This window comes from Schistocerca nitens, chromosome 2 (assembly GCF_023898315.1).
Source record: "Schistocerca nitens isolate TAMUIC-IGC-003100 chromosome 2, iqSchNite1.1, whole genome shotgun sequence".
Taxonomy (NCBI): domain Eukaryota; kingdom Metazoa; phylum Arthropoda; class Insecta; order Orthoptera; family Acrididae; genus Schistocerca; species Schistocerca nitens.
This window is the reverse complement of record NC_064615.1, coordinates 767,577,740-767,593,302: the sequence shown is the minus strand read 5'-3', so window position 1 is coordinate 767,593,302 and position 15,563 is coordinate 767,577,740. Positions and strand designations below refer to the sequence as shown.

The window sequence follows — 15,563 nt, the reverse complement described above, 5'->3', positions numbered from 1 at the left end:
TCTAAGTTGGCACGCAGCTTGTCGTCAGACTGCAAAAGATGATCCCCCTGGAATACAATACCCTGGAACATATTTAAGCTCTTATGAAGTGTGATGGTAACGGAAAGATTCCCCAACTCGTCACAAGTGAGTAATGCCCGTGACTGGGCAGAGGATGCCGTTTTTATCGACTGACCCTGACCTCATTTTGGACAAGCCCTCCAAACTTGTCCTCTAAATGCTCTACAGAAAACTGAGGCTTCATTGAGACAAAGGAGCCCCATCAGCTCTCATACATACGAGGTACCACGGTGAATAAGGTTCGTTGCCATCCTTAGCCTGGCATTCCTCCCAGGGTGTGGCCAGGGAAGACTTGGAACACTTAGAGACTGCTTGTGTTTGATCACCAGCAAGTGATGATGTGGTACGTTTTATTGCACGTCATCCGCCCTGATGCCACCCACCCCGACCTGGGGCCCTCCCGATGGGTGCCACCGAGCTGTAGCAAAGACCACCTGGCAGGATGGCCATTGCTGGGAGTCCGATGCCCCAAGGTGACAGGCGATCCCTGTGTAGTCAGGGGGCTACAACCAACAGGGTACATGACGGCCCCACCACAACGGACTGGCTACCGTGCTGGATATGAGGTGCAAAGAATTCCATGGTCATCGTTGGCGCAGAAAATGACACTGCACAGTGAGTGGAGGAAAGCACACCCAGGAAGGTGTCCTCGCTCAAGAGATGGAGGATAAGCAGGACTGCAATGCCACGATGAGAAAGTGGGCTAAAGATCTCAATGCACAATGAGCACGATGCACTGTGTAAGGCGTCCTTCCCCAATTGGCTCACTCGTTGGGAAAATTTAGGAAGATGGAGGTCGAACCCGACAGGGGACCATCACATAAAGGCTGAAAGGTGTGAGACTCCTTTTAATAGCCTCTTATGACAGGCAGGAGTACCTCTGGTCTATTCTACTCTCAGGCCCGCAGGGGGGAGGAGGGAGAATGTATGACAGCTGAAATTAAGTTCACAAAGCACCAGAAATTGCTTTCCATTGGTCTACAAATACACAAAAAAGAACTAATGTATGTCCATTGTAATAATTTGCCCAAAGTGATTCCAGTACACATACATTCTCTTTGGTGCATTTCTGTAACTGGTTGTCAAAACTCAGTGCACAGGTAGTCAAAATCACAAATTTTAAGGCTTATAACACATAATTTGTGCTCAATTTTATCACAGCTTTAATTAAAACAACTGCTAAAATAAACATTTAAACACAGCCTAAACTTCTTGTCCTGCTCATCTCCTGGCTCTCTGTGTAATGGGAATTTGCTTTGACTATGGAACTTTTATTTCTCAGTCTGCATAATTTTCTTGCGACCAGTGTTACATTACAAGGAACGGGTGTATGGGAAGGGATGGTGGTATCATTTCTTCCACTTATCAATCACAGTAGTAGCAATGGTAGTGAATGTAGCGGGAGTACAATTGAGAAAAATACTGAATTCTGAACTTCTAAACTGAGATATCTATATCTAAGGAGGGATTCAATTCCCATCCTCTTGCTCTCCTTGAAGGACCTCTATTCCTTAACATTTGTGATTTAGTATTTAATTTGGCAGTGACAATTGGCAGCATGGAGTGACATCTGTCTCCTCATTTGTGGTGTAGCATACGTCAGGCATTTATCAGAATTATTGTTTTGTGGGTGTTCCTAATTGAGGTATTTTTCGCAAAACTCTAAAACTGTTATTATTTTGCTTAATTAGACATATGATGACAGAGTGTCACTGATTATCAGATATCATAAGACAATTTCATTGTCACAACTGCAAAGCTTTCAAAACTTGTTCAATAAAATTATGGGATGCAACTGTATCCCGTAAGTCTCCTCTGCTTGTACTTCTGCTTAGAGCCATCAAGCCATTTTCTGAGCCATAAGACCGATGGTGTAGCCTTATCACCCACCTAATAAACATGGCACTTGCACTATCAGGCATGCGGACACAAATCACAGCTGCACAAATGTCATTTGGGTGGCGACGATGTAGATGAATGATGGCACGGTGATTTTGTAAGAACTCATACAAAAGACAACAATAAAGTATGGAAGAGGTATAATTTTTATAATGTCAGTGAGGATGACAATGAAAAGCAGGATTCATCTGTAATAAATTTTTATATAGACGTGCAAGGACTTGACATACTATGGGGATTAAATAACATGCTTACTGTGTGAGCTGCTGCATCATAATGGAAACTTAAATGTAACAAAGTCACAAAACTTTATAATTAATAATGCCTCATGTCCTATAAATACTGGGAAATGCAAAAGAAATTTTACTTTACAGTATCTGTGGAACGAGAAGCCGCAATAAATTTTCACGTTTGCATTACAGAAAAGTTTCAAGACTGATGCAACAGTTCACACGCAGTAAGAATTACATTTAAATTCATTATAATTAACCACCTCAGGTAGAAGATGAGCTTTGTTGTGCTCCAGAATTTTCGCTCTTTTTATCTTTTGCATGCTACTGCTGAGGATGTCAGAAAACCAGCTCAGTGAAAAAACTGTGTATTTTACTTGTTTATTTACATATATAAACCAACTACCAGTATTTCCTTTGTTAGGTGTGAGATCACTTTTGTCAGATAAATTGTCTTCGCAAATCTAAATCCTGACATATTACATGATACATATGCACAATATACCACTCCACACAGAAACTTAAGTTATGATACAATTAACACATGCACTGTGTGTTGAATGTATCATAACTTGTTTCTGTAAGGCATGATATCCTGTGCATTTTCAAACAAAAGTACTGAAAAATGTATTCACACTTTATCATCAATCGTAATCTACATTTGAGTTTTATACAATTTTGGAACTAGTATCCTCATCCAAATAATCATTCCCCTTAATTTCAGTGTATATCTATACGAATAAAGATAGATTCTTGAGACTTTTCAAAAGTTAATGGGTTTTACGCTTAACACATGTTGTGGTAAATGACTTCAAGTTACAATTGTGCATTCTACAAGTTTCAGCAGCAATATTCCCACATTTTTGCCCTTTGTTGGCCAGTGTGTTCTAAGTATCCAGTTGACAGTGTACAATCGTAATGTATCTCTTATGAAGTTGACTTCTTTGACATATCAGTGCGCTTTGCACGTATAAAAACTTGTCATATCATATTCTGTTTAGTTTCCCCTTTTGAAAGTAACATATATTGTTTGTATTTGCCATACATTACTGCTTTTTCAAGTTTGTGGTGCGGGTCTGTTAGTGAAAATAACATCAACAAAACATTCGTTTGAGATCCAGAGTTCCAAGAAGCTTTATAAACTCAGTAAATTTTATTCCAGCTTTTTCTCCTATAACATAGATCACTTACAAGGAAAGGTCCCCAGCAGTGGGATCAACTTCTAGAAACCACTTATACAGTTATGTAGGTTAACATCCCAGGCATCACACACTGCAGGCCCTCGTTTGCAAAGTGGTGTACGCTGTGAAGACGTTTAAGAATGTATGCCCCAGAACTTCATCAACTGATAAAATTGTGGAAAAAAGAAAGAAATGATTAAGATCAATCACTGAATCAAAATCAGAGAAGTCACAAATGATGTTGGCATATCAATTGGCTCATGTCATGGAATTTTCTCTGGTGGTTTGGGTATGAAACTTGTGACAGCAAAATGTGTTCAAAACTTCTGAACAGAAAACTGCTGTGAATGCATAGTTGCTCAGCAGTCACTATGTGAAGACTACAACAATGCAGAATTACTGAAACGTGTTATAATAGTGATGAAACACAGGTTTACAGGTAAGGTATTGAAACTGAGGCTCCATTTCCCCAGAGGATGTATATTGCATCACAAAGAACAAAAAAAGCTTTACAAGAAGAGTCAAATGTGAAGTTATGCTCACTGATTTCTTTGATTTTAACAGCATAATGTTCCAAGAGTGCTTGCCACAAGGTTGAACAACTAACAAAAAGTACTACTTACAAGTTCAATGTCTGTGTGTAGTAATAATAATAATAATAATAAAAACACTAACAATTAAAAAATAATACATCAACAACTTGCCATACAACATAAACTAATAAAACAACACGGTTCCCACATACAAGTATGCACCACAAAATGTACTGGAGAATGATGAATACAAATTATACTGGAACAGAACCATTATAAGAGATAGAACAACACCACATAACAAACCTGACATCATACTCACCAATAAAAAGAAGAAATTAACAACTAATCGAAATATCCATACCCAATACAACAAATATACAGAAGAAAACAGGAGAAAAAATTGAAAAATACATCCAACTGGGTGAGGAACTCAAGGACATGTGGCATCAGGATAAAGTTGACATTATACCAATTATACTATCAACTACAAGAGTCATACCACACAATATCCACCAGTACATCAACGCAAAACAGCTACATCCAAACGAATATATACAACTACAGAAATCTGTAATTATTGATACATGTTCAATTACCCGATAGTTCCTAAATGCAATGTAACATATACCGTACAGTTAAAAGGAAGTCACTCTTGACCAAGGTCCGTGTCACTTTCTATTTTTAACCAGACATAATGCCTGAGAAAGAAAAGAAATAATAATAATAAAGAGTCTGCCTGCATAGCTCAGTAGTCAGAATAGAAATCTGCCATGTGGAGGACCCAGGTTCAACTCCTGGTACTGCCAAAAATTTCTCCTTGGCGGGAGGACTGGTGCAGGGTCCACTGAGACTCATGATGCCAACTGAAGAGCTACTTGACTTACAGGGTGCACTCAGCCTTGCAACACCAATTGAGGAAATACTTGAATGAGTAGTAGCGGCTACCTGGACTGGAAAGTCTCTGCAAAATGGCAGAGAGAGTAGAGTGCTGATCACATGCCCCTCTATACCACTCAACATGCTGCTGCAAGGCACAGGATAACACAGCAGCTGGAAAACATCCCTTGGGCCTTCATGGGCTGGACGAAAAACTTGTTTTAATCAAAAAAGAACATACTGATTTGTGGTGAAACAATTCACAACTTTGCACCCAGACATTGCACCTGCTCACACTTCATTGTTTTTTCTTGAATTTTTGGCCAAAAACATTGTTTTAATGGTAGCGCAATCACCATATTCACCTTTTGCCTGTTCGGAAAAAAATAATAAAAACATTTTAGGGCCATTGCTTTACAACCACTGGTGAGATTAAAAAATGCTTAGCTGGGAGAGATAAAAGTTATTCCAAAGACCTAGTTCCAGAAGCGTTTAGGGGCTAGGAAAAAGCACTGGCACAAGCGAATAATATCTAATGGAGACTATTTTGAAGGGATACCACTGATGTAGACGAATAAATAAAATTTTTCCCAAAAAATAAAAATTCTCATTCTTGTTAACATTCCACACATATTAAATAAGAACTGTGACTGATCTTCTGAAAGTGAAACCATTGTTTCTGGGTGTAGGTTTTTACAACCATTTTGTAATAAAAACAATAAAGAGAATGTGTTGTGTTTGCCCAACCAGCTTTCAAGACAGTGACATGTGATTCATCACACAGAACATCCAAACTTGGGCAGTAATTTTCACATGCCTTTTTTACCATCACGAAGAGAAATAATTTACTAACAATTTCAATCTGATTTCTCTTTCTGTATTTAGAACATACCAAATAAAGTTGATGATTTTAGAAAGTTTTCTGGATGCAATATCTGTGTGTTACTTCATGCCCAGGCTTGAGTGTGCTAATGATCTCTAAATATAAACACTTTCAATCCTGGTGATTTTGCAGCTCTTAAACATGGTTCTATGACTTCAGAAAGACCACTGATACATTAGTCAACTTCAGATGCACTCTGCAGAATGAAGTATGAAAAGATCGACCAAAAACCTTACAATTCACAAATCGATCGAATGGATCAATTGCAAATTAGACCCCTTTAGTGTCAGTTCATTTTTTATGTCAATGTAAATCACTCATGAGAAGGGACTCTGGCCATCAAATGGCGGTGTGTTCACATCACATGGAATACCAGCATAATGTTGCCTCACTTAGCTTAGTACTGAACGGCGAATAGCTCGGATAATGCAGAAGTAGAGCTAATAATGAATAAGAAAGTAAGAATGTGGCTGAAGTACCATGAGCTGCATAGTGAACACACTATTATAGCCAAAGTCAGCTCCCACCACAGAAGAACATGTATATATGCCAAATAGCTCAGGAGACAAAAAAGAATTGAAAGACTTAATGACACAAAATCAATTATTCAGATTGTTAGAGGAGATGAAAATTTAATTGTGCAGGGAAAAGAATTCAAAAGTAGAAAAGGAAGGCGAGGAAAAATAGTATATCTCAGACGGAATGAATGGGGAAGTTGCATGGATATTTTGCACAAAACAGAATTGAATTTTTGCAGATACTTAGTTTAAGAGTCATGATATAACGTAGTATGCATGGAAAAGACCCGGAGACAACAGAAAGTGGGTGATAAAATAAGCATACTCATCAAGGGCCCAAACTTAACCTCAGCAGACACAGCTCAGATGATAGCTGAATAGACCTACAGTTGGTTCATGGCTAACAGTTGAAGTCTTAATCTCACATTATGACTCATATTATGCAATTATAAACTAGCTGTTGTTAATAGAAGTGGAGATTAAAATGACATACACCAAATGAAACAATTGTATTAAATACTTTTGGATAACAATTTAAAATGGAGTCAACACAAAATAAACTAATCAAAGAGTTCAGTTCAGCACACTTTGCTCTTAGAAGTATCTCTCATCATTTAGATTCAAAGACAAGAGTGTCATTGAATATTGCATATTTTCGTTCCTTATTGTCTTATGGAATTATCTTCTGGGACAACATACCTAAAGTAAATATGGTGCTTATTCAGTAGAAGTGAGACGTAATAATATTGTGTAAAGAAGATAGCCACACCTTTTGCAGAGATGTCTTTAAGGATCTTGGAATTCTTACACTAACTTCCAACAACTTCCCCTTCATATTGTCTGTTGCTAACAAAAACCAGTTTCAGTTTAACTATGATGTGTATAATCACAACATAAGACAGAAAAAATAGTTTTCATGTACAGTTTGACTACAAATTTGCTGTTTAGAGTGGAGTTATGTATTCTGATGCAAAGGAGTCCAACAAAATCCCTAAAGGTATTTTACCTGGTTCATTTCATTCATGTCATGCAGAATGCCCACACTCTCTACTGCTTGTGACTGTGCCAGTCGATCAATTATCGTGTGTAGTGTTGCGGTTGCCACAACGATCTGTTCACGCAGTACTGCTTGGAAAGATGTTGACTGTTTTCTTAATTCAATGTAACTGCAATTCAGCTGTTTAGAAGCAGTCTTAATTTTCATCAGGTTTCTATTCAGCTCCTCTTTTGACTGTTTCTCTTCCTGGGAAAAGAAAAATGAAAAACACATCAAGTGAATAGAAAACCACTTTCTGTGTGTACTAGAGGAATGTGGCATAATCCACACTCCACAGAGCAGGGGTTCCCAAACTTTTCTTCTGATGGAACACTTTGACAACCCTGTAACTTTGATGGAACATCTGCTTTTATTTTGAAGGTTAGTAAAATTTTAGATAATAATAAAATAATAATAATAATAATAATAATAATAATAATAACAATAATAATAATAAAAATAATAATAAAATTGAAAAATTGAAAAATACATCCAACTGGCTGAGGACGTAAAGGACATGTGGCATCAGGATAAAGTTGACATCATACTAATTATACTATCAACTACAGGAGTCATACCACACAATATCCACCAGTACATCAATGCAATACAGCTACATCCAAACACATATATACAACTACAGAAATCTGTAATTATTGATACATGTTCAATTACCCAAAAGTTCCTAAATGCAATGTAACATATACCGTACAGTTAAAAGCAGGTCACGCTTGATGAAGGCCCGCGTCACTTTCCATTTTTAACCAGACCTAAGGTCTGAGAAAGGAAAGAAATAATAATAATACTAATAATAATAACAACAGTAATAGTATTACCAAAAATGTTGGGAGGAAGAAAATGCCATTTTGTTAATAGTCTTCTGTGTAGCACTTGTTCACTTCCCGCCAAACATCAGTGTTTTAAGTGCACAATTTGAGAAACCTTGTCATAAAAAAATAAGACTGTAAAGTAATAACTAACATAGTAATAGCACAATGAACTTACAATTTAAGAAACTTCCATTACAAAACAGTACATTATACAGTGTTTCACAGCCCATCTTCATATTTCATTAGCAAATGAGAATGACCACAGGCATACATGGGTGTATCTAAAAGATCAAAACATGCTTCTTGGTTGGTTGGTTTTGGGGAAGGAGACCAGACAGCGTGGTCATCGGTCTCATCGGATTAGGGAAGGATGGGGAAGGAAGTCGGCCGTGCCCTTTTAGAGGAACCATCCCGGCATTTGCCTGGAGTGATTTAGGGACATCACGGAAAACCTAAATCAGGATGGCCGGACGCGGGATTGAACCGTCGTCCTCCCGAATGCGAGTCCAGTGTCTAACCACTGTGACACCTCGCTCGGTAAACATGCTTGTATAACAGAACTCTACTTATAAGCAGTTTCCTGCATCCCACTGCAATTGAAAACTTGGGCTATTTAATATTGTTGTTACAAACAGACCATAGTACAGTGCAGATTAATATCAACAACAGTGACAGTGGTAGGATATGAACAAGTTTGGGAATGTAACTCTGTTTCCATCTGTAAGATATGGCTGTGTTGTTGTGGGCAGTATATGTTTACACAGTCACAAAAATGTGAATACATTATATTGATACACTTTTCAAATTAATGAAAAGGGTAATAATTCTGTCATGATTCCAACATAAAATATTTAAAATGCTTCATGTATTAACTAGAAACAGCCTTCATTCTGAAATTACCACACATAGTGCTGAAGACAATTACAATTCCTCAGATTAAAGGAATTTCCTTTTGTGCATTTTTAGTGCATGCATCAGAGTTATACTCAGCTTCATAGTACACAGTTTGCCTCTTCTGAACCCTGTGCATGCAACAATTGAGTTAGTGCCATGATGTATTTGCACAATAGTAATCAAACAAAAGTTAACATGTGTAAGTCAAATGTTCAAGGTGCGTTCAATAAATAATGTGACAGATTTTTTCCCCAGCAAATTTCGGCTGAAGAATGTGGAATTTGTTGTGCAACATGATGGACTATTCCCACTTCAGCCCCTATAATGTAATGTAGTTCCAACAGGTAGCAGCAGACTACGTGACCATCTAAATGGCATCTGTAACAGAAGTGCATTCCAAGCAGATAGCCCACTGAGTTTCTTTGGGCAGAAAACCAAAGAACTGCAGATATTCATAGGTGCTTCCAGAATATCTACAGAGACCTGGCAATGAACAAAAGCATGGTGAGTCGCAGAGTAAGGCGTCTGTCACCATCACAACAAGGTCGCACAAACCCTTCCAATCTCCCACATGCCCTCCGGCTGCACGCAGCTGTGACTTCTCATTCAAGGTGATTGACAGAGCACAATCAAACACCCTGTTGTTCCACTGGACGTCTCTGTAGGTAGTGCTGACACACTTGTCCACCAGTTGGGGTACTCAAAGGTGTGTGCTCACTTGGTTCCTTCTCACCATCTAACAGAAGACCATTAACAACAATGAAGGACCATCTGTGCAGAATTGGTCATGCATTACAAAGCTGATTGCAACAATTATTTGTCAAACATCATCATAGGTGATGAAACATGTGTTCATCACTTTGACCCAGAAACAAACGGTAATCCATGGAGTGGCACTACACCGCCCCTCTTACAAAGAAAAAGTTCAAAGCCGCACTCCCAGCCGGTAAAGTCATAATGACAGTCTTCTGGGACTCTGAAGGGGTTATTCTGTTTGATGCCCACCCTCAAGGTGCAATGATCAACTTGCAAACAGAAGAAATGACTTCAGCGTGTTTGCGGCCACAAAAATGCAAACGAACTTTTCTTTCTCCATAAAAATGCAAGACCTCATGTAAGTCTGTCCACCTGAAAGGAGCTCACAAAACTTCATTGGTCCTCTTCTACCCTACAGCCCTGATCTCCAATTTCCATGTGTTTGGCCCTATGAAGGATGCACTCTGAGGGAAGCAGTAGTTGGATGGTGGGGAGGTTACTGATGCAGCATGATGTTGGCTCCAACATTGACCAGTAAAGAGATTATGTTGAAAAATAGGGTTTTGTAGCTAAAAGAGTGGGGAATAATATGGCATTCTGTAATCTTGAATAAAACACACTGCTTTCAGAAAAAAGTGTTGCATTACTTATTGAATGCCCCTTGTATTTGTTATAATAATTTTATAGTCATGTCATTGATGTTCTAATTATACTTTGAGAATAGAATAGGGGTAGATGTGCAATTGAGTAGGAATCCTGACAGAACCAAAGATAGGATGTTACTACTGTAAGTATATTTTCAATACAATAGGGTCCACAGCTGTGATGAATTTTTTGAATGATTTCTTGAAGCCTTCAGCTGCCATTTTCTTTATTTCTAGTACGATTGTACAATTTTGGCCTTAGGGCATTTTCAAGTATCCAAAGTGGAAGTTTCATACATTGGATACATTAGTGACACTTGTGATTTTGATGTAGGAACAAGTCATATCTGTAGATATACTAGGTGCTTTATAACTTACTTTATGGATGATTTTTTGGTAACAGATTATGTCATATGCGTCGTTGCTCCTATGACAACATGTTATGCTCAAAAATGCATATTGTTATTACTTTTGTATTGTATATTACTATACTGTAAGTATAGTCTACATCTTTTGGAAGATTAATTTTTCTGGTAGGTGGCTCATATCTAGAACTAGGGTTTAGGACACTGACGGCAACAGTCACAAACTACTATGGTGTTTTCTTAATTACAACTGTCATGTTATAACTGACAGACATGCTATACAAATAATAAAACTCTTGGTTTTCAATCATATCAACTGAGTTTAAATTCTCAGGCTACTGACTATATTTTCAACCATCTTCTCAGGAGTTAAAATTACTGACTGCTCTAATGGGCCAAACAAAGTCCAGAATTTAGATCTTATAATATATGGTATGGCCCAATATGGGACACCACAATTCAAAGTAAAAGGTACCAGACTCATCTTTAAAACTGCCATTCCACCTTCCTATAAATGTGGAGCATCTTGGTGAGGAAAGCCACTGCTTACCCTGGGCCTCCCCCTCCCCTCCCCCCTGCATGTGTTAACCCGTGTTGTTTACTGAAACTGAAGAGAATTTTTATTCAGTCATGCCATCATGAAAGACTCTGAGGACAATGGGAGGACATCTAACAGTTCCTCCACTTTGCAAAAATTAGTAACAATGTCAAACCATATTCATATTCAATGGCTGTTATATTTCACAGTGCTGAAAAATTACTTTCTCACAAACTACACATGAAATATTTATCTGACTTTGTTACTATCAGAAAAATTTCCAAAACCATATACTAAGGTTATAGTAGCAAACAATCCACAAATACTTATACACTGAAGAGCCAAAGAAACTGGTACACCTGCCTAATATCATGTAGGGCCCCTGTGAGCTTGCAGAAGTGCTGCAACATGACGTGGTGTGGACTTAACTAAAGTTCGCATCATGTAAGAAGGCGGCCCCATTTTCAGCCGTTCTGTGCATCCCCCTCCATTAGCCACTGGCAGCCAATAATATTCATTCTCTTTCTAGGTGGCTCGCTGAGAGTTACAGCTAGAGAGTGGAATCTCGCTCCTACATGCTGCACTGTTGCCGTACTTTGCGACAACCGAATTATTCATTCAACTGTCTATTTTTTTTTCTTTTTTCTCTTTTTTTCCTTGCAGCAGTATAGCTATGAATGTGTATCAGTAAATATTTACGTGTGATTTTTAAAAAAGGTCAGGTGACAGCAATAAATGTGAAGTGCTTCACAAGCAGGTGAGGCAGATTATTTTCCGCATTTATAACTTTTTCAAACGTGAATTTGAAAGCCTGTCTCCTACTGTTGACCTTTGAAAACACAAGAACGGACTGTAGAACCATGTGGTGTCGGCATAAGAGTTGTAAAAAGAATTTTAAAGGAAAGTGTCAGAGCTGTAGGAACCGTAGAAACACTTGGTTTCGTGTCACCTGGAAAGCAGCGAAATCGTATTAACCTGTAACAAAAATGGATGGTTTTAATGATGATGTTTTAAAGTGCTTCATGCGAATGATGACAGCCTGATATCACAAAAATGTGTTACAGTTATGCAGGTTCATCAATGTAAAGAATTTTAAAAGACGTTGGTTCCAAATAAGTTAAGAAGAGAGTTTTTAGTTCAAAGGACATAGGTACAGCACAAACTACATCCCATATAAAGATTCACGATACAAGAGAAGGAGGTAGTTCAGCAGTGATGAAACATGGGTCAATTAGAATCATTTGAAGAAGACCTGCTGGAAAATGAGTGCTGGTACTGACAATTTTAATGTTCTCATAGGAATAGGTTCTCAGATAATTATTCTGCATGCTGACTTTTCTCCTATTTCTGTTTCTGAGAATAAACTTGTACTTACATGTAAGAAAAACAGCAGTGATTATCATTTGGAAATGAACGCTATCATTTTTGTGACGTGATTCACAAATCTTGTCATACCTTGCTTCCAAGTCGGTCAGTGCCAATTATAATTCAACTGTTACAGAGAAAACATCAAGTAGAAACAACAGAAAAGTGCATATGTTTCCCCAGCTGAAAAATATTAAGCACTGTATAAACCAGACTTGTGCTGATCTCCTGCAGCTCGTTAATTTATACAAGTCAAGTGACAGAACATACAAACTTGACTTCCTTGCTCGTGAATGGGCTCACACAGTTTTGCGTTTACCCGTGTCACTGTCGGTGTAGCCCCACAGAATTAATTTGGGCAAAGGGTTTTAAAGCTATATGGGAGAAAAAAACAAAACATTCAAGATAACATACAGTGCATGAGACAATAGACAATGAGGCAACAGACAACATTCTACTTGATGAGGCAATAGACAATATTCCACATGCAACACGCGCACTGTTCGTATGGCATGCTGAAAAGCTTTAGAAATAAGAATTTGACAGGGAAGTGATGATGGATATAAGCCTTGAACCTATCATCATAAATTTACAATCAGATTGTTTAAAAACAGACTCAAATAGAAGTGACAATAGTATTACGATAAAGAATTTGGAACAAAGTAATAATATTTCTTAGTTTTAAGGACTTGTGGTTTCAAAAATGTGTTTGTCAACATATCAGTTGCGTACATAATAATGAGAACTCCCTAGCCATTTTGATTAGGACTTTGTATTGTATCCTTTTAGTTATGCAGACTATAGTGTTCAAAATATTGCCCAAGGAGAAGTTAAGCTTCCCCCAACATGTTGTATGCTTTAATAACATGCGAGAATGCATTCATTAGAAGTCCAATATTTCCACATGTAAACCTCTGTCATTTTCAAGGCATGAACTGGATAAGGCCCTAAAATGACAGTAACTGTTACTTGTCGAGACATCGGTGGTTTTTTATGTTATCGGTCAGCATTCCCTGGAGTTATTCACAGATGATGGTTAATTGTTTGCTTTGTTCAATGGATTATAAATGCGGTCTCTCAGTGTAATAGAGAATGTGTTAGTTTACACTCATAATGCTCGTTAACAGCAAAAAGTATGACAACTTACTGACAATTTTTAAGATAGTTTTTTACATTAATCTTTTCCATCACTAATTCTTCTCTATACGCAGAGATTCCGCGTAACTACTGTCAAACACACACACACACACACACACACACACACACACACACATTCGTTGTGTATTAAATTTTCACTTATAATGCAGTTCAAATCACAATAAATGGTAATTATTGCAAGCAGTTTCAATGATCTAGTTATTTGACAATTGTCATTTTGAGAAAAATTGTACTTCACGTCTTCACAAAACTGTGTCAGCTGTTCTCGCCTCCCAACGTCATGCAGAGTAAATCTGTGGAGCAGTGGACGCAAAGTTGTCAAGGCCTGAATTAATATTTCTCTTATGACAATTGAGCGAAATTGGGTTTAATATTTATTATTTCCCTCGTAGATTTGAACATACAATACAATCTACCATAGGAAAATGAGCCTGACTGTTGTTCGCAGCAACGCAGTTCAGCAACGTGGACTTTGTTTGTCCACTCTCTGCTGCCACGCATGTGCAGTTCTCATCCCCACATACTTCCTTTCCGCTCTGCCCCTATGCGCAGAAGCGCCAACCTAGGTGTCGCGAGCTATAATATATGAAGTAGTGTTGGAGGGAATTGACACCATGAATTCAGCAGGGCTGTCCGTAAATCAATAAGAGTACGAGGGGATGGGGATCTCTTCTGAACAGCGTGTTGCAAGGCATCCCAGAAATGTTCAATAATGTTCTCACGTCTAAGGAGTTTGGTGGCCAGTGGAAGTGTTTAAACGCAGAAGTGTGTTCCTGGAGCCACTCTCTAGCAATTCTGGATGGGCGGGGTGTCACATTATCCTTCTGGGATTACTGAAGTCCGACAGAATGCTCAATGAACATGAATGGATGCAGGTGATCAGAAAGATACTTCCATATCACACCATCTGCACACGCCCCACACCATTACAAAGCCTCCATCAGCTCGAACAGCCCGTTGACATGCAGGGTCTATGGAGTCATGAGGTTGTCTCCATACCCCTACACATCTATCTGCTCGATACAATTTGAAACGAGACTCGTCCGACTAGGCACCATGTTTCCAGTCATCAACAGTCCAATGTCGGTGTTGACGGGCCCATGCAAGGCGTAAAGCTTCATGTCGTGCAGTCATCAAGGGTACACAAGTGGGCCTTCAGCTCTGAAAACCCATGTTGATGATGTTTTGTTGAATGGTTTGCACGCTGACACTTGTCGCCCGGCATTGAAATCTGCAACAGTTTGCAGAAGGCTTGCACTTCTGTTGTGTTGAACAATTCTCTTCAGTCACTGTTGTTCCAGTTCTTGCAGGATCTTTTTCTGGCCACAGTGATGTCGGAGATTTGATGTTTGACCGGATTCCTGATATTCACGGAGCACTCGTGAAATGGCCATACGGGGAAAATCCCCACTTCATCACTACCTCAGAGATGCTGTGTCCCATCGCTCATGCGCCAACTATAACACAACGTTCAAATTCACTTAAATCTTGATAACCTGCCATTGAGGAAGCAGTAACTAATCTAACAACTGTACCAGACACTTGTTGTCTTTTACAGGTGTTGGCGACCACAGTGCCTTATTCTGCCTGTTTACATATCTCTGTATTTGAATATGCATGCCTATACCAGTTTCTTTGGAATTTCAGTGTTCATTAATGATGTGAAAAACCAATTTTAAACTATTAGCATTACTAGCTTTGTTTAAGCTGCTAGGATAGTTTAGGCTCATAGTGATTATTACGTGACAAAGGACTTCCTTTGCTGCTTCTCCCCCTCTCAAATGTGAAAGATCC

The 15,563-nt window shown here is 38.5% G+C and overlaps 1 protein-coding gene across 1 annotated transcript in view; it reads right to left on the bottom strand.

The window, feature by feature from the left end:
- The window catches only part of LOC126237005 (GRIP and coiled-coil domain-containing protein 2-like), a 323,096-nt gene that overhangs the window by 178,181 nt on the left and 129,352 nt on the right, over positions 1 to 15,563 (bottom strand). The window contains exon 7 of the mRNA XM_049946730.1: positions 7,190 to 7,426. Within this exon, the coding sequence (XP_049802687.1) occupies positions 7,190 to 7,426 (237 nt within the window). The remainder of the gene's footprint in view (positions 1 to 7,189; positions 7,427 to 15,563) is intronic.